Raw genomic sequence first — 21254 nt, 5'->3', positions numbered from 1 at the left:
GATGAGAATAAACAAAGCAGCCCACTAATCTAAACAGTTACTGTATACAGTATATCAAAGTATGCTTTAAGAAAACTAACAATTACAGTTAAATAAAACAATTACGTATGAGAAGCATCTAGAAGCCTAGCATCTTGATGGTATACTTCTCATCACTGCATTTAGCAGTGGGAGGACATCTATTGTAAGATGTGCAGAATGAGAAGAAGGCAATCTGACTTCTGGATGAACGCTTGTGTCTTTCAGTTTGAAAAAGAGTCTGTGTCAGAAAAAAAAACACATGAAAGTTATTTCTATTCCTGTAACAGCAGCTGCAAGGTTAATTTAGTTGTGAATGCATCTTTCCAATACAAAGTGCACACATTTATGCTGTAACTACTACTTACTGTAGTTTTGTTGATAAGCATTCAACTGTGCTATTAAAAACGTTTAACCTTGACAGTTGTTCTTATTTGTTGCATTAAAACTATTACAGTATGTCAAATCCTTATAATTTAAAACAAGGTGACATGGTGGTGTAGTTTGGATGTTCTCCTTGTGCCCACAAGGGTTTCCACCAAGTGCTCTGTTTTCCTCCCACTGTCCAAAGACCTACTGGCAGGTTAGTTGGCTTCTGGAAAGAGTTAGTTGACCCTGGTATGAGTTGTGTTTGAGTCTGCGGGTGCTTTGAGATGGACTGGCATCCCGTCCAGGGTGTAACATGCCTTGTACAAGTTGCTTGATGGGTTAAGCATTGGTTCCCCTGCAACATCTATTGGATACGCTGGTCAGATAATGGATGGATGGATGGATAATTTATAACAAAGTTAAACATAATTTCTTTTTGCCATGACGAGTGCCACGCTCTGAGGAAATGAGGCTTTACTGTAGGCTTTACAAACCCAAGAACAGTCAAGATGGAGTGAACAACTGTATGTACTTCGAGCAGAGACAACAAGGGCAATACTGTCCACTAAAGTCTGCTGACTGGTCCGGAAACAAGGGACTCCGTTCTCACCAGGATTTGAGCTGGTTCCTGTGGCTATGTTCCCAGGGAAAAGTGGCTACAAGGGTGCTTCAGACCTGGAGACACCCAGGCTTCAGGCAGACTAGAGAAAACAGGTACAGGACGTGAATGAGCCACTAAAGTCCAGAATTGTGCTTCGTCCAGTAGGCATCTCAGTGCGGAGGGGTCCGATCTTTCAGGGTGGGCAAGAAACTCCAGTTTGGTCCGAACAAAGGGCACAGGAGAGGACCAATTCAAGGCTCATGCCCTCAGGGTGGTCTTTTCCACAGACCAGGCCAGGTGTGCCCTGTCAGCAGATTCTCCTGGAAGGCAGTCTTCCAGGGAAACGCCTCGAAGAGGTTGGAACCAATTTCCCAGGTGCCACCTGGACCAACAGAGACATCTGTTGCAGTTGGGTTCCAGCTTCAGACCCAACCTCCAGTCCTCTCTCAGACACTGGAATCTTCTGGACAGCACAGCTGAAGCAAGCAGAACTCCCAGACGGAGCCTTAAGGAACTGGAAACCAGGAATAAGAAAGGCTCCACTGGGGCGCTGGATGGTGACCCATCAATGCCAGACTGTCGAGGATAAACAGTGCAGGGACTAAATATCTTCAGAGCACCCACTCCAGTGAGAACTCTAACTACAGTCAGGTGTTCTGCATCACTTGTCTCCAAGGCAGGGCAGAACTGTGGCCACCAGCCACCTCAACTGCAACATATATGACACAATATACGGTAGCACAAAATGGCAGGTGTAGCACCTCCCCACTGAGCCAAGCAGGGCTAACCATTTTTTATATGCAATATACTTTATAACCACATTCCATGGCTAATATTGCATTGACAAACAGGGGGGATGTGCAGACACCAGTTGGCTCTGTTTGGTGAAAATAAGGAAAGATAGAAGTGTAACAATATTAGCACAACAGAGATTATCTATTTTCACGAAAGGCTTAGACGTAGTTAGGGTAGAAAATAAAAGAAAGATGACTCATATTTTAGGCTTAATCTGATTATAGGATACTGGAGTTTTATTCAGGAAATCATTTTGGTCTGTTTGCAAGTTAAACCAAAGAGCCTCTGTTAGGAAATGATTAGTGCTCTTAGTGCCCTAGTTAACCATTAGTGGTTTAGATTGGTATTGCCAAAGCCTACATGTTTTTTGCCTTTCTAAGTTGACTAAGTGACTGTTGTAAATATTCTTCACTTTTTAAAAGTCCCGTTTTGTTTGTATTTTGTCCTATTATCAATTGTCAAATCAAAATAAATTTACATTTGCTTATGGATGTCAGAAGAGGCTGATACCACTGCTTCTATAACTTATTACTGTTTATTATCTAATTTTCCAACATCTTTCTATACATATAAAAAGACAACAATTTTTGTTTTCTATCAAATGTTGCTCATGGCGATAAAGAATGGTATACATTTTCATGTTGGAGAGTGATTCTCTGAGGGTTTACAGACAATGACCAGGGAACAAGTATAGTCAAAGGTGAAGAACGTTTTTTTTTATCAGTTGTAGTCCCATTTCTTAACTGAAATCTGAAACTAGATTATGATTAAAATACCACTTAATATTTAAAAAAAATATTTAAATGTTTCAATAATATTATCTCACCAAGGTAATATGACTACTTAGCCACTAGAGGCTCTGACTAGAAGTCTCCCAGCTGCTCTAAAAATAATTTTAAAACATTATTAATAACATGAGGTTCAGAGGCCTACCTCTGGTTCCAATGAAAATGAGGTAAAGGTTAAGAGCAGGAATCCAAAAGGTCTGACAGTTGGAGTTGTAAGGTGTTCTGTTTACAAAATCGCAGTTGTTATAAAAAACAGTTAAAAAAGAATTAGCACATAATTAAAGATGACGACATAATGCACGTCCACAGTTGTATGTGATATAGTTAATGTAATTAAGAATTCAATAGTTTAATTTAAGTGAGAGAATTTCATATTTACAACAGGGAGACTGTTACCATTTATATAATAAAACATTAAGTGGAGCAATTTGAATTAATTACTTTTTGCTGAGGGTTAGGTGTTTGAATCTGTGACCCTCATGTTCAAAGCTCTAGCCACGACTTCACATTGTCATATGTAAAGAAAGCTTGAAGGAAATGAAATTCTGTGTGTGGAACCCATGAGCCAAACCCACTTTGGAAGGATATATCATATTTATAGTCTTTAAGTTCATGTGCTGCCTAAGAACATCCTTTATGGAGTACTCCAATAATGCTTTTCTTTCTGTAAAACTGAATACAGCACAGATAATTTGTGGAACAATCACCACCCAGTTTACTATCCTGTTATCAGAACAATAGCAGGCTCGGGACTGACAGTTGCCTCTCATGCTACTGCCCTGTCTGATGACAGTATGGGAGTCATCAGAGTCTTCACACTGTGCCCCTGGGTCTGGGTCTACTGTTTTTCCGGCAAGGAATGCATGTTGTCCAATCTCAGATGTGGTAAACTTGTAGTGCTTCATAAGGACTGGATGGCACTATATGAGGAATAGGCTTCTCTTCTAGGGAAACAAAGCCTGAAGTGCTGTATGGTGGAGAGGACCCCATAGACCCCACACCAATAGCTAATCTGAAGTAAGGTGGCCATTTCTGATCAGCTGTCTTTGTTGTGAAGGGCAGTTAGGACTGAGTGATGGGAAAGGTACAGTAGTCTGGTCAGGATTCAGGGACAGTGTGGTGGCTCTGTGACTAAGGATCTACACCTGTGGCTGGAAGGCTGCTGGTTCGTACCCTGCAGCCAGCAGAGGAATCTCACTCAGCTGGGCCCCTGACCAAGGCTTTTAACCCCAACTGTGCCATATAAATGGCTGACCCTGCGTTCTGACCCCAAGCTTCTCTCCCTGTCTGTGTGTCTCATGGAGACAAATTCCTAATATAAGAAATTGTTACATGGCCAATAAAGTGATCTTATTTATGGAATATGGAGACTCTTGAGAATGATTAATTTGTATGGTGGTTAACATGGCTGCCTTGCAGTGCTGGGGCCTTGCGTTCAATTTCAGCGGTAATACCTACATGTTTGTATGTTCTCTCCATGTTTGTGTGGGTTTACTCCAGGAGCACTGGTTTCCTTCAATTCACACAAGCCTCTAAATGTAAGCAAATATTTAAAAAGTATATTGCAATACACTTGATAACAACATTAATAACCTAAACATTTGGCTACAGTGAAGGAAAATAAAAAAAATGTAATTTAGTGTAAATAACATTTACTTTGTTAGGTGTACCACAATTATTATTTATTGTTTTTTTAAACATCAATTACCTACTTGTAGACGAAAAGTACAATGAATAAACAAAATGTTTCTTTGATCTGCCAAGCTGTGTTGGCACAAGGAGAGGTGTCTTCAGCCTCTTCAGAGAAGATGTTAAACACATGAGCGGAAAATTTAATGAATTTGTGAATAGAAGCGTAGTTTTACTTGCTGTTCTTTGCTTTACAGGTTTTTAAGTCTTTGCTAGAATATGATTCTGCATAGGATACTAAGGCCCAGAATTATTTGGCTACTATATGAACATGCAGCCTAGTTTAATCTTGCTACAGCTGTAATCACCATTTTCCAAACACCCAGCTATAGATAAAATATGACAGGCATTGCTCCTGAACAAAATCACAGCTCTATAAACAAAATGACTTTAAAAATAAAAATATTATCAAAGCAAAAATAAATATTAGCTTCAATAAATGACACGTCAATTTCTTCATTGTCCAACAGCTATTATCAGCAACATGCTCATAGATAATGTCTGAAGCTTAATGTGTATATGTCTTGTCATTTAATTTGTTTTTTTAATGTTACACATTTTACTTAAGGCAAACTACATTATTTTACCTAATAGCTTCAGGAAAATGTGGGACTAAGTAAATGCATGCAAACAAGACACTTTAAATTGTGCCTTATAATGTTACCTAAAAATGTTAGCAATACATTACTTGAGGGCACTTTTAACGCTAAAATAAAATTTTGGACAAAATCACAGATGTGCTATTTGGTTAAAAAAAAAATATACCCCCAGGTGTTTTCATATCTATCATACACACTGGAAGAAATGTTACATTGTGCTGTGAATATTAATTCCACCCAGAGTGTTTCCAAAAGCAACTACTACTAATAGTATTCATTAAACACAGGACATCTGTGGCTGATTTGAATCAATATAAGGGTTTTTAATATATTAAAAATTATCAGGCAACTGAAATAATGGCAATTCAGATTCTTTATATACTTTAACTAAAAACATTTTAAAATTGTGAATGCTTTTAATTCTTCACTGTGATAGGTGGTATTAATTTCACCACCATTGCTTTCTGTTTATAAACTACGAGCAAGCTATTTCAAAACAAAAAGGTATTTTAATGAGTTAAGTTTTCCCATATGTATCCATGCTCTTCAACTACAAGTTCCAGTGCAAGTGTGTTGGTTTTTGTTTGTCAAAATATAATGTAAAGATTACAATAAATACAAATTCAAGATAGAAGAAATACATGTGAGCATTTATTTTATATTAAATTAATCATTCTTAATTATTTGTAATTAATTACCAATTATGATATGATGGCTTACTAAACTGTGCCTAAGACAATGGTTCATTAGTTTCTTGAAAAAGGATACCTTAATCATACTAATTAATATAAATATTTTCTGTTGCCATTAAGCAATTATTTATAAATGGAAACATAGATAAATAAATAGATTAAAATACAAAGCACAGTTAAAATAGAGGACAATATATTGGCTTTTATATTCTTACAATATCCCTGTAAGGCATAAGAGCAGACCAATTTATTTTTCATTCAGTAGATTTTAACACACTTCAGATCCTAAAATCTAAAGTGGTCCAGAAAATAGAATATTTGGGGGATTTACTTTTCACATAAATGGCAATGACAATTCAAATGAAAATTGTAATTGTAATTAAAGAGAAACATGTACAGTAGGTTACAAAATACTATTATAACTGAGATATCAGATCTTTCTACACCGTCATTCCAAACAATGACGGTCTTACAGCCCTCAAGCACACGCTGGACAAACACACAGGGCTCGATCCACCCAACGGATCACACCCATTTTGTCTTGCGGAATTGGTACTCACACTCAATGCCTTCTAATTCAATAACCTTTTTTACCAGAAGGTTAGTAGATATGCCCCGAGCACCAGAATGGGACCCAGCTATGCCAATATTTTTTGTTGGTTGGGTAGAAGAATGCTTCTTCACTTCCAACACTGGCTTTATCCCTTACCTCTACAAGCGATACATTGATGACTGCGTCGGTACTGCCACATGCTCTAATGACCAGTCACTTCACCAACAGTTAACATATCTTCTACTACTCTTCCATTTTTAGACATAAACCAATCCATTAACCATCCATACAATGAACAGTTTGTTTGCTAGTCTGAATTGAAAAGGTACTCTGCCTCTACCTGTTGACACAGGTAGTGTCTACCTGTGGTAACCACAGTGAAACGTTGATTTAACCAACCAATATCTTGAGTGGTAAATAGTGAAAATATTTAAAAAAACACAGTATGTCACATTTATTCATCTAAATATTTTACAGATGTTTTGTGTTCTTCTTTCTTATGTGAGATTTTTTCATATTGAATTCCTTCACTAAGAATCTTTACATAGAATGAAAGTGTTAGGCTGATATGAAAGAAGGGTGTTCTTTTTTCATTAGCTTTATACAGTAAATTAAAAAGTTTAAAAAATGGAAAACTTGTGTGTTTCATGAAGGGATATTTTTATCGCAAATGTGTGTTAGAACAAAACTACACAAATTCAGAATAATGATAAACTTTGGTTGTGAGCGTTCTGATAATAGATTTAATTATCTATGCGGGCAGATGGAAGAACAATGTATTTGATACACAAAAAATATTACAGTTTAAACTTTTTAATTTACTTCCCCCCCCCCCCCCCCCCCGTACCTCGTTTATTCTGGATTCCCCTTCTGCCTTTTCGACTTTGCACCTCGCCTCTCGCCTCGGACTGTCTGCTACCGGATAACTTCCTGGATTACGACTTGCCTTTCGCCTTTTGACAACGACCTTGCCTCTCGTTTTGGTTTGTTCGCCTGCCTCATCTATCACCCGTGTCTGCGTCTGCACAGGATCCGTGTATCTTCCCACCAGGGATTCCTAACACAAGCTCGGTATCAGCAAAATGTACTACAGCAAAATCTTTCAATGATTTTTCTCTGCATTTTGCTATTTAAAAAAAATACTGACGTAGGAGGCCTGCTTCTACATAAATAAAAAGTTCATCAAAGTTCTTAAAGGGTAGCTTGGTGAGAAATATTTCATAGCAAATCTGTCTGTATGTCTTTTATAAGTGATACATTAAAATATAAAATGTATTTTGCCCATATTAATTTTGTTTAATAGAATTTGACCAAACATTTTCTGAATAGAAAAATAGAAACACTTTGGTGAAACATGAAATTATTTTGGATGTCTTTTTTTTTACAATAAATAGTATGTATAGTTATCATTTTTTTAAGCAAAGAATACCGAATTCTCGCCTTTATGTACTGTGTTTTCCTATAACCACCAATTCTGAAGGCTTTACATAAACCTACAAGTTCAGTTTCCAATGGTATTTGCGGCTTATCCTCATTTTAGGATTTGTTTTTCTTTGGTAATTATATTCTTTAAAACATTTACAGGAAAAATGCCATTATGACTCGCTGGAATTCAAGAGTATCCTCATTTCTTAATTCTAGGGTGTACCAAATTTGAAGGAAGCATATACTGTATTTGCAATTAATTACCTTGCAACTCACAACTGACAACCCACTGAAGCTAAGCAGGTGTGAGCCTGGTCAGTACCTGGATGTGAGACCTCCTGGGAAAAACTAAGGTTGCTGCTGGAAGAGGAGTTAGTGGGGCCAGCAGGGGGCGCTCACCCTGCAGTCCATGTGGGTCCTAATGCCCCAGTATAGTGATGGGGACACTATTCTGTAAACAGGTGCCGTCCTTCGGATGAGACGTAAAACCGAGGTCCTGACTCTCTGTGGTCATTAAAAATCCAAGGGCGTTTCTCGAAAAGAGTAGGGATTTGGCCCCTGTGTCCTGGCCACATTTTCCATTGGCCCTTACCAATCATGGCCTCCTAATAATCCCCATCTATGAATTGGCTTAATTACTCTGTTCTCCTCCCCACTGATAGCTGATGTGTGGTGAGTGTTCTGGCGCACTATATCATCCAGGTGGATGTTGCACATTGGTGGTGGTGGAGGGGAGTCCCCATTACCTGTAAAGCGCTTTGAGAGGAGTGTACAGAAAAACGCTATATAAGTGTAAGCAATTATTATAATTATTGTTATCATGCAATCCAAGAGGATAATGATCAAAATACAAGAAGCAAATAAGAAACTTTTTTTTCAGAACAAAAGAATAACCAATAACAAATGCAAATGACGAAACATTGATATACTGTAATTTCCTTTATCTCTATTGTGCTATTGTACTGCTGATGTCCTCTTTCCTGCTTTAAGAGAAGCAGTTCTTGCTCCTGTGTTATTATAAGAATAATTTAAATAAGTCATGGTAAACAATATTTACAACTATAAAAAATACATCTTGAAGAACTGAATGTATTGATGCATTTTTATATTGTTGACTACAAAAGTTACATGCACATATGAAGTCATATACTGTATGAAATGTGTAGTATTTATTCAATATGTCCTTATTTACAATTTTTCTCATTTTGGGCACAAACAATTTCAGAACAAAAAATGAAATGTGTTCAATCTTAGACATTTTAGGTTGAAATCTGTAAGTTTTCTGTTTCACAATTAGCATAATATCTGATACCTAATACCCGAAATAATGTTATATTCTTAGTAATTATATTGGTATTCTAAGGGTGTCACAGATCTTTTTTTTAATTTTGAACAAATGAGGGTTTGTGAAGTTTAAGGGTTAAGATAATAACTGCAATGATAGGCTTCTATTGAGCAGTATCTAATTTAATTTGTTGTTTTTTTTACCAGCAAATAAGGACATTATTGATGACAATACTACAGTATATATATTAAGTATAATAAAATCAATAACTAATAATTAAAAACATGCATATCAAATTAAATTTCATACATATAGCAGGTTAACATACAGTACAATTATATGTGGTTAATATTATAACATGGATATAGATTTTAAAACAACAGGACAGATTTAAGACCATTATATATAATTGTAAAGGGTACAGATTGTGAATATGTGAATTAAGTAAATCATATTATAACTGTATCTGAGGTGAACTATGAAAGGATCAATCAATGCAACAGTGTAAAAGTAGACAAGACAAATATGTTTGCACTTTCTTTTGAAAATGTATGTTTAGATAATCTGTGCAATAGGTAAGACATTAAATGTAAGGTAGAAGCAACAATGAATCCTACCCTGCTAATTTCCATTTTTTTTATTGTTTCAATATAATGGTGAGCAATACAGTAATATATTTCTATGTAGCAAGTATGTGTTGTCAAAATGATTCACTACAAGGTTGATTCTAACAATTGTAGGAACGTAGTGGGAGTTGTCATAGCTAAATCTAGACAGAACAATTTTAGATTCATCCTTATTTGGATAAACCATCCTTCTGAAAAACAAATACTTCTTACAGTTTTATTTAGTTCCACTCATTTTCATTATTCCCATCATATCAACTTGCTCTGCAGTGATGTTGTTGTACGAAAACCACTTAAACCCACTTTATATACAGTATATATCTATAATGTTCCCAGGCGTTGTATCCTATCACATGACAAATTTCCAGTTTAAGATGTTGTGCTGGAGTGTTCCTACTAATTTAGATGTTTATTGTTTTGCTTTCTTACATTTTAAGACTGTTATGATTTTCCAAGAGATTGCTCATATTTTTAAGGTCATTGTGATTAAAGAATTATTGTTGGATTCAGTTTAGGTCAAAATAGGTCAGTTTTCCTGCATCCTACACGCTGATTCTCACATGAGTTTTTTGTTGTATATTTTAAAAATATGAACTGGAATGTATTTTGCAACAACTGCCGTATTTCCATTTTATTGAAATAAAAAAAATGCACAAATCCAAAATGTAGGGATGCATGTATAATACAGGCTCAACAAACATTAATTGCTTTTTAACTGGGAAACGTTTTGCATAAATTTTCAGGGTAAAAATGTGAAAAGGGGAATCGCTTTCAAATAATACTAATGCTTCAATAGAGTAATATATAAAAGGCACATATTACACCAGTTTACTACATAACATAAAAGGGAAGAAAAACTACAGTGGAGACAAAATTTAAACTGAACTGACAGCTTTACAGTTGGTGCATTGGCATATTTGAGGCTGTGCAAAGCTATTTTGGAAACAATAATATTTAATAGAATAATGTTGGAAATTATTACTAAGACCGACAAATGTTTACAATAGCATGGATGGAGATACACCATTAAATGAGGGATGAACTGCAAATGTTTGTTACAATAACATCTAAAATGGAAATTTTGATTTATTTTTGTCATCTCCAATTGAAAAATTACTGAATTGTTTTGTAAAAAATATCATTTTATCTTAGCAAATGTTACAATATAATTGATGGTGTATAACAGTGTATCTTTACTTTCATGTGACCCTGATGTTTATGGTTTTTAGAATGTATGGACAGTATAACTAATGTCCATACCGTACATAAAAACCTAGCACATGTTAAACTTCCTCATCCTAAATGAAGAGCTTGATAGAAAAATTGCAATTGACACAGTGTGACACACAAAGAAGCAAATGAATTACTGTGCTCCTGTTAAGTTACTTTACTGTAAATAAAGGATTTGAAGATGCTTCATCAGAACATATTGGATCGTGCTATTATAGTAACCAGAATGCTTTGCACAGCCTCTTCCCACAGTTACTTGATCAGTTCTTGATATTGCTCTGACCGCAAAAACCTGGCAAACGAGTCCTTCTCCATCAGAGCATGGATCCTTTTCTGGGCAAGATCAAAAGCAGAAGGAGATACTTCCACGAGATTCTTCATAGTCACCTCTTTGGTGAAGTGGTCAATGTTAACCTATTGACAAGAAGGTGATGAATAAACTTTGGAATTAGTTTTGCTTTGCTTGATAAGAAGCCAAAAAAACTGGGTGTACTAACATGCCACAGATGAGCTTAGCTTCTCCAAAAAAGTGTCAGCTTCGTGTGGCATAAAGTCCTTTCTATCTCTAAGAACATAAGAATAATATGAGATCAGACGTGTTACAAACAATTTGAAAATATTTGACCTATCAAGCTCATTTCTTGAAAGAAACCAGGATATCTGCTTCAATAACATGGATTGGTACAGTAGATTGTTCCATTCTTCCACAACCCTCTGGGGAAGGAAGTGCCTGATGTTCTCAGGATTTAAATGCACTTTTAAATAATTAGCAGGTCTGCTAGCTAGTTAAATAGTTAACACATAGTACTGTACATCATCTTAAAATGATACATAGCAAAGTATCCTCATTTCAAATCACAAACCTCTTTAGGAGCTTCTGTTTGAATGAACTCCTCATAGATCTTTTTAGCTTTGGTGGCAAGCTTAGTAGGGGATTTGGTCTTCTTGAAGTCCTCACATGCCATCCAGAATTCAATATTCTCCTCACTGAATTCAGACCTCAAGAAGCTCCTGAAAGTGACCAGACCATCTGAAATAAAAACACATGTCAAAACTTTCTGAGTTCATAATAAAGGAGTGAAGAATCAGATGGGAAGAATTAAATCTCCCAATTACAATTTATGAAGAATCTCATCTTTTCCATATGTTGAAGCTACAGTATGTTACTGCAATGGAATCATGCCATTAAAGACAAGGTCTTCTAGATTTCTAGACAGTGGTCTTGCATCTGTTGCAGGTTCATGCATTTTCTATTAAAGGTAATGAGTTAAAAAAAGTCAAGAAGTATTAACAGTTTCTATTAATAATGTATGAAAATTGATGTAACCCTTAACTGACTCTAAAGTACAGTATGTGCTGACAGTAAAGGATTTATAAATAAATATTGGATACTATAAACATATATAAAGTTTCTTCAAAGTTACTTCTGTTTCTTTTTCTTTAAAAATTGAATTGCTCATCAAGTTGCCTAAAAGCCCCACTTTATTGGCAAATTAAAGCATTTTATTTCAATCCATTAACCAAATAAGGAGTTTGATCATTTCGTTGTATATAATGTCAAATGAAATGTATTGGGTGTTTGCAGATGTTTTCCTCAAGGCAAATTATATTGCGAATTAAATATGGCTGCTTTCTGCTGCCAGAGGCATATTGCATCTAACAAGTAGAATGCAGCATCAAGTGCTACATTAAGAATTCATGACTTGAAGAAATTTGAAGTTCTGGTTCAATTTAGGCCATGGTAGTTAATCAACTAATTTAGACACACAAAGTATAATGAAATGCAATATAATGAGAATTGAGCAATGAGCCATGTTGTGCCCATGACTCTTGACGGAAGAATAATAGCTCTCCAAATTTCAACCTTGTGCTAAGGATCATGGTTAGAATTGTTAGTGTAGGGAGAGACTAATTAACCTACCAGTAACCCACCTACAGTCTGTGGATTATGGAAGGAAACAGGTAGTAACCAACACAAACATTGGGAAAACATATAACTTTAAATCCACATTTAACAGTTAATCCAACATGAAATTGAATTATCTCAAGACTCCTCTGGAGCTCAAGAGAATTTTCATGTATTCTTTAACCACATAGCACTTTTCCAGACCAGCTGAGCTTCAATGAGTCTTGCTTTGAATCAAAATAGCAGTGTTTAAACTTTCATGATAACACTTCCTTCCACATTCATTAAACACATTTAAAGAAGTTCTTGCTGCTGGTATGAACTCAATGTTTTCAAATATACATATTATCCTATATACATGCAGAATGGAGCATTGAGAAGCTTGAGGTAATCAGTAAGTCTGAAAAATGCAGATAACATTTTAAAGCCACAAAATTACTTGCAAACAAGAAGGACCAAAAACTAATGCAATTCAAAATTTAGCGTTACTAGCATGACAACTAAGAAAGCTCCATATAATTCTATGAAGGCTTGTAAGGAAGATCACTGATTTCTAGTACATATGTGATGTTTGCTACTGCTCACATGTATCATATGTACATTGCAGGTAACTGTATACTGTATACTGTACTCATTTGGGTACGTTGGGTGATAAACGTTTAAATTAAATGAATAGCATTACATAGGATGCACAATCTTCACTAGGCACAATATAATCATTCTTTACTACAACCAGCTATTATGATTTTATGCTTTTTTCTCAGTGATTTTGCAACTAAAATAAATATGCAGTAAATGTACTTAGAATCTCAGAATATAGTGTAATGATATTATAATAAAACAAACTGATTGTAAATGTACTCAATTACCGTGCTCTTCAGATTTATAGCCCAATGTAATAGGAACAAAAAACAAGACATACTGAACACAAAGATTCATGATCTGGGCGGTATCTCTCTTAAAAAAATTAAAATTCTATACTGCAATGTTGATAGGATTTCACAGAATGAACTCATAATTTTCATAAAGTACAGTTTTGTAAATAAATGTCAGAGGAAGATTTAAAAAATACTGACTATTGGAGTGTGAGATTAAACATGACTGTCGTGTTTTCTGGAATTCAAGTGCTTATTATAAATATTACTTTGTTCTGCGCACTGCTAGTATGACTACAGTATAATATTTTTAGATTTAAGTAGAACACATTAACCATTCCACAAATCAGATTGTTATGTAATGATTCCTGTAACATCAATGGTATGAATAAATATGGAGGGTACTGTATACAGTATATACATATTCTCCTAATATTCTAAAATCCTTAGAGGTTTAAATGGTCTGTTTGTTTTACAGAAAATGTACACAGACTAGATAGTTTGCACACATAAAGAAAGAGCCATTGATCTACCTGATTTTACATTCCCAGGATTTCCCAAACAGCTATAAACAAAATTGTTATTTAGGTTAAAAGAGCATTACCCTTTTAGGAACTATGCTGGTCAAGCAAAATATTTTTAAAAGCAGGCTCTCAGTACCATATGTTTATCAAAGTAGGTGTATTAAGTTTCACATTTTCCACTGAATACAGAGAGGCATTGAAGTTTCATATGCATTATACTCAACACTAGAAATCTAAGTGATCTTCGTTAGATCAGTTAGACATAAATCTAATTGGCTTAAATTACATTTAATCTAAAGCATGTTTTATGAATCCTGTACATCTAAATATGTTCTTGATATTTTAACTTACAGCTGTTAGACAAAACTTTGTCCAAGGATTCACGCCACTGTACTGCTTCTTCAGGGGATGGCCTACAAAATAAGTCAAAACTGTAAAAATCGTGTACAAATCTGTGCTTCGAGACATTCTGTTTGGAACAGAAGCCTGTCCCACGTTAGTGGAAATTGAGGACAGAGTCAATGCTATACTGTAACTGAACAATATCGCTCATACTCATTCGAAGTTATTAACATGCAAAGGAACACCTAAAGGTAAATTCCACACAAAAAAGTAGAAATAACACAACATTTTGGCTGTGAAACCTCACCAAGTGCAATTATTACAACATACGTTGTTTCCTAACTTTTTTTTGCTTTCTGAAACTTGTGATGGAGTAAACCTGGTAATGATTGTTGTAATCATAAGTTTTGCTAGGTCTTTTTAAGGTCTACAAAACCAGATCTGTTTCTTCATCACCTTGCTAAAAACAGAAGGTAAAGGTATTAATAGCAGGATGAGGGTCCACAGGATAGGTAAATTTGATTGACTGCATGTAGAAAACAAGAATGTGTCTGAAAGATTAATTCTCCACTACACTGCCTCATAGAGTTATGATGTTAGATGTTAAATTTAACTTCTAACAGGATACAATATCCCTATTTGGACAATCCTGCAGTCTGTTTATGAATTACACACACACAGTCTCATTTTTTATTTTGTATTTATTTTTAAAAATAATTTATTTCTTCGTTTATTTGGTGTTAGATATAATTTACCAGTTGGTTATAAAAAACAATTATTTGATTTTGTAAAAGCCAAGTGAAAATGAATGTACAGTTGCTTCCATTTAATAAATTGTGATTTGGCACTAATTATTTGTGTGATCAGGGCAATAGTCAATCACAACAGTGTAGAACTGGTATAATTGGTTTACCAGGCCATCTGTTCTACTTTAATTTGACTGTGTCTTTAATCCAAATAGAATTATGCTTTTAAAGACAAGTCTACTCAAAAGATGGACAAACAGCCTTGAGTGATAAACAGTGCATTAAAATAGGCAGGATGAAGGGCTCTGTGACCCTTAGATTAATTTATGTCAGTTGTCATTTACATGAGAGGAGGCAGTATTATTTTGTTCTTTATTGTAAGTGAAACACAGTGTTCCTATTTGAAAATCTACCTGTTGCTTTGAAGATTATCAATAATTTAGTACTAGCAAAATATAATAGAATACTCTGTTTGAAAAATTTCCTTAAAATCTATACAAATATTGTCAAATGTGAAAAAAGCATTATTTTGTTACTTTATTAAATTGTCCTAAAATTAAAAGACTTGCACTGTAACTTTACAGTTGCAATATATACAGTGTGGTGAAAAAGTAAGAACACTCCCTTAAGATTTTATAGTTTAACATATTTATACAGTACATACAGTACTGTTTCTGACTGTTACATAGACCTCATTAGCTAATAGTAGATACAACTAAACTAATTTGACAAATAGCATGGAACATTCTAATTTGTCATTATTTATTTAAAAAAATCAGCCTGCAATCAATAACTTTGGGTGAAAAGTGATCTTGTGGTTCTCCCCTTAGCAGGAGTAACTTGAATTATTAAAAATTATTAAGTTGATCAGTGGAGAAGGAATTCTGCTCCACTCTTCCTTACAGAACAACTTTAACTCTGAGTTGTCTGAACTCTTTCTTGTAAGCACATTTCTAGATCCTGCCACAGCATTTCTATGGAGTTTGGGTCTGGAATTTGACAGAGGCGAGGTGAAGTCAGCAGGAGAGGGTGTAGCAGAGCTTGTTCGAATACGGTGACATCATCGCCCTCACTGCACATAACAGGGACCTCAGCTGCCTGGGCAGGGGGAGGTCTCCTTTAGCTCCTGCGGCTGGTTCCCTGTTGCATTATACTGGAGACCCAGGTTCTCGCCCCAAGTGTTGCGAGACGAAATGGGCAGCGGCGGTCACGAGCCTCCGCGGAACTGCGGCGGTCACAATAGCCGTTCCAAAATCCCAATTTTTTTCTTTTTGAACCATTTTATCGTAGATTTCCTTGTGCATCCACTTTTGGTTCAGCTTTAACTATCAGACAGAATGTCTCAGTTTTATTTAGAGAATATTCTATATTAGTGTGGAATTCATGGTATACTCAATGACAGCAGGGTGTCAGGGTCCTGAGGCAGAAAAGCAGGTCCACACCATCACCCTGCCAAGATTGTGCTTGATAATTGGTATGAGTTTCTCCTGGTCAAAGGCATTTTTGGTTTTTGACCAAAATGACATTTTTCATTATGGCCTAACAACTCCACTTTTGACTCACCTATCCAGAGCACATTCTTCCAGAAGTCCTGTTTCTCATTCCAATGCTGTGTTGCAAACTTAAGCTATGCAGAAATGGTCTTCTTGAAGAGCAGGGCTCTCCTCCAGTCTATCCTTCCATGAAAACCATTTTTAATCAGTCCATTACTGATAGTGAACTCATGAACTCTGACATTTACCATAGCAAGAGAGGCCTGTTAAACCTTAAAGTCCTTAGGGCTTTTTGAGACTTCTAATAGCATCATTCAGTTGATCTTGAAGAGAATTTGTTAGGATGAACACTTCTGGGTATATTGGCAGTGGGCTTGAATTTTCTTTCTTACCCTGGAATAATGGACTTCATATTGTTAGGCAATGGCTTTGTAACCCTTCTCAGACTGATAAGCAGAAACAGTTCTTGGAACCTGAATTAATAGGCCCCTACATTATTCCATTTCAGCCACCAAAACAATGTTATTCTCTTACACAGACCAAAGTGAGCCTACTCTAGCTTTTCTTTTAAATGCAAGGTCTGCAATTTACAAAGGAAATGAACCACTCCACCAAGTTCCTAGAGGAATGTGCAACATTTATTGGCTATTGTATCTATTTTCCAGTTGACATGAAAACCTTTGCTTTTTTCTGTTCCTCTCTGGCACACATGTGTTTATGTCTATATCTTCTATTCCCCCAGGTCACTATGAGGATGTGTATGCTTCATAATGATGGATTAAACAAACAGGAAAGACAAATGTTTTGACAGAGTAAAAGTATTCAGTAGGAAAAAAAGGTCATTAAAACCGTGTAAAATTTTGCGTGAATATAGAGTGACAAAATGCTGGTTACTATTTGTATAGTTGGTAGACTGGAGCAAAATGTCTTGCTTAATCATTTTTTCTTGATTAAGCATTAAGGTTAAGCATAGCAGGAACCTACACCTACAATTATTTAGTGAGTTACATGTGCTTTCTTCCCATGAATGGCAGAATTAATTTATTATGACTCTAATCAATTCATTATGTTACAATATATTAAATCTAAAAATGTATAGATTATAACAATCACAATTTTTATATTAATGTGGTACCTTCTTTGTCGTAGAGTGAAATGCAAGAACCAGGTCACACCTTCAGAAGGCTCAACAGCTGAAATGTTGAGCTCCTCCCTTATTTTTTCCAGCATGGAATCAACCTTTACTTATTCCTTTGCAACCGATACATGCAGATACATCATCGTACTTGAAAAACATTCACTCTATTTTTAAATGGAAATAATAAACTCCCATAGATGATACACATTGCCTGTGGCTGCCATGGTATTTCTGTACAACCTAATCCTTTTTACTTAAACACTCTTTATTTGATTTTTTCTAAAAACATTACACATCTTAATGACTTACTTTTGAGGCTTATCCGGCTTCTTCTCTGGCTTTTCCGGGTAGGGGATAATAAGGTCAATAGCATTCTCTGGCTTTTGAAGCAGAGTTCCCAATTTAATCTTGATCTCCTTAGCCCTTAAAAAAGATTTACATTATTTACATTATTTACTTTTATTGCAAGAAAACATATTTTAAGTGTAATAGAAGCTTTGAAATACACTTAGTTAATAACTTTTGCTTGTCCTTTCCTTGTTTGCAAGTGCTTTAAAATACTCTACATTATTTTTCTGTGAGTGTGCTTAAAGGAATTTTTTGGGAACAAAAATGAATTAAGGCACAGTCTTGAGACAGAATATGAATTGGTGAAATGTAATCTAAATTGTAAATGAATTATTACAAAAAGTGCCTAACATGGTTTAGAATTTTCAAATAAAAAACACTGGGAGAATGTACATAATTTAACAGAATTATTGTTCTTATACACACAGTGTCATGACATTTGGTTTAATAAGACTATAACAAGACTACTACTAAATAAGTAAAAAATAGGTTTTTATATAATTTTCTAAGATTTAGAATAGACAACTTCTTTAAATGTTTTGCTTAGGTACCTTCTTCTGGAAAGTATTGAATTGACCTCTTAAAGGCAAAATATCCAGTAGGCCTTTTCCTTATATGTACAATACAAAACATAATGCCATGCATGTAAAATGTTAACAAAATATCAGCCAACATCTGTGGAAAGCAGAGAGGTGGAAGGAATTCACACTATGAAATGATGTATTTGAAAGGATAAAGAAAGATAAAAAGTATATAAAAACCCAAATAAAGACATTTCTTAATCATTCTTAAATCTTAAATCATTTATAATTTAAATCAAATGCTAACAACGTACTTTTCGTCTTTTAAACATCTAACTGAGCAGCAACATATTGATTAACACTACAGATTGCTACTTCTGTAATATGCTGCTTTTTTCATATGTCAGATAGCATTTTTTGGGCTTTTGTCATCATGACCGGAATTAAAAATAGCTTTTTGGCAAGGATCTTGCGATTTAAGCAGACAAAGATTGATGATGTGCCATTGAGTCCCATACCAGTACTGTATATATACACTTCTAACTGAATTTCTTGTCTGGTGGTTTCTGACCTAATGACATACAGTACTGCTTGATGCATTTGTGCTATAGGGCTTTAGCCCTCTGTGAGATGAATTAATTATAAATGCACCATGCAAAGAATGACAGCTGAAATGCAACTGACAACAAAAAATAAGCAACAGGCTTACAAAGCCTTTAGCAGGTATAACATGGAAACAAAAGGTGTGAATAAATGATGTGATTACATAAGAGAAAAACTGTCATTACATTGTCAGTATGCTTAAGACAAATGTATACCCGTATGGCTTTCATTGTAGGGACCATTTGTTGTTGAGTTATGAGGAGAAACATGGTGAAGTGCAAAAATAATATTAATGAACAGTTGTCTGAGAGGTTTAAAACAAAAAAAAAAGTGAAGACAGATTTTCAAGTAAAGGCCAATGATCCTTTTGTATGAAACTTACAGAGCTGTCTAGAGAAAAAGCAATTTTTTAAAAGTGCTATGTGCTGTACATGTAAATAAGGCCTGAAAACGTTGAAACATAATGTCACCTCTCTAAACATCTGAGTTACACATAGGTTTTTGATAGGTTTTTGAGATTTTACTGAACACAGGTACAGTATATTAATATTATCAGTTCTATGTTCAATCACCTTAGTTTTAGTCAAAGCAGATGAATACTTTTGATCCATTGAAGTTACAAAAACATTCCAACCAAACATAAATCATTTCTCAAAATGCACATTTGCATAAAAAGAAGCCATGTTAAATTGTATGTGACATTAAATATTAAAAACAAAATCATATTTTATTGTCCATTTATGGAAAGATAAGTGTACATCTCCCTTCTGCTTATTTCACTCTCATTCTGGTAAAAGGTGAATGAGAATAATGAGTGATACAAGATGTACAGTACTTCAAAATACACAGTTAAATTTTTTGTTGCTGAGAATATTCCATTTAATTTTGTTATTTATGCAAAGCAGATTAGAAACAATAGTAATGAACATCATTAGGTTTATCCAAGATTACAAGACAAAATATATATTTGACAACTATTATTTTCTTATTGAATTGCTAGTTGTTCTATGCACAAGTTCCCAGAAGTATGGTTATGGATTAATCTATTTCTAGATTTGCCATTTTTATCCATATTGCCATGGATGTGCACAATTTATAGTTTAGAAAGAGAAAGTATTCACTGAATCTCAGTCTATGATAAACAACATCCCTATCAATGAAAGAAGAAAAAATATAGAGAAAGATAAATAAATGTACATTTAATATTGATGCTAACTTTTATTGTGATGTCCTGGGTAGTGTTTTATAATATAAGTAAGACATTTGTGCATAGACAAGTAATCACAAGTGAAATTATATTAAAAAAAAAAACAGTAAAAAAAGTTAATTTATTTCTCACCTCTCCAGACATGTTTGGGGCAAGGCTGCTAATCCTTTACACATTTTCTTAAGTTTTCACCTTTGGTAGTTACAAGGTCTGTCCACAACTATTACTCCTAGAACAGCCTTTTCTTTTTTGCTGTTGTCTTTCAGCACTTGAGTTTTATACAGCTAGCTTGCTGGCCCAAGGCCAGGGCCTCAGCCAATCATATTGACTCATTTAATTACAGACAAAGGAACACATACATACTTAGGAAAGATTAGGTCTGCAAGCGTCAGATCACTGACATCATCGCAGATGCTTTCCAACACTGTTTCAACATTAGAGACCACTCTTACTCTAGTCATTTGTTCTTTGACCCCTGTAACTAATGAACTTCCAAACCATTTACACTTGCAGTTCTTTTTTGTTTTTATTTTTTTTCACATACCTTTAAGAGAGTATAGAAATTGACCACGTTTGGATTGAAGAACCTAATAGTTCTGTATTACATGTGTTTCTTTATGTGTAACATATGTTCAAGTGCACTTAAACCAGACATTGTTAAGGCTTAATATAGTATATAGTCTTTTACTGTATTTGTATACTTGAAACATAATGTTGCCTGTGTCTTGCTGATCATCATAGCAATGATAGCAATGATGATAGATACAATTGTAAACCCAGTATTTATTTATAATAAAGGTATTTATTGTGGATTTATATCAGTGGGTAATGCCTCTGACTCCAGCACCTAGCTGACAGATTGGAAGGTAAAGTGGAAAATA

The 21254-nt window shown here is 34.9% G+C and overlaps 1 protein-coding gene across 1 annotated transcript; it reads right to left on the bottom strand.

The window, feature by feature from the left end:
• Positions 1 to 8439: 8439 nt before the first annotated feature.
• Positions 8440 to 20636, bottom strand: LOC102682321 (regulator of G-protein signaling 5-like). The gene is made up of 5 exons (XM_015355675.2): positions 20506 to 20636; positions 18004 to 18117; positions 14327 to 14388; positions 11534 to 11700; positions 8440 to 11084 (listed from the first exon to the last, which is right to left on the bottom strand). The coding sequence occupies exons 1-5, from the start codon at positions 20547 to 20549 to the stop codon at positions 10923 to 10925; spliced, it is 549 nt and encodes a 182-aa protein (XP_015211161.1). The 5' UTR covers positions 20550 to 20636; the 3' UTR covers positions 8440 to 10922.
• Positions 20637 to 21254: the final 618 nt, after the last annotated feature.

The sequence above is a fragment of the Lepisosteus oculatus genome, chromosome 9 (genome assembly GCF_040954835.1).
Source record: "Lepisosteus oculatus isolate fLepOcu1 chromosome 9, fLepOcu1.hap2, whole genome shotgun sequence".
Classification (NCBI taxonomy): domain Eukaryota; kingdom Metazoa; phylum Chordata; class Actinopteri; order Semionotiformes; family Lepisosteidae; genus Lepisosteus; species Lepisosteus oculatus.
This window is presented reverse-complemented; position numbering and strand designations above follow the sequence as displayed.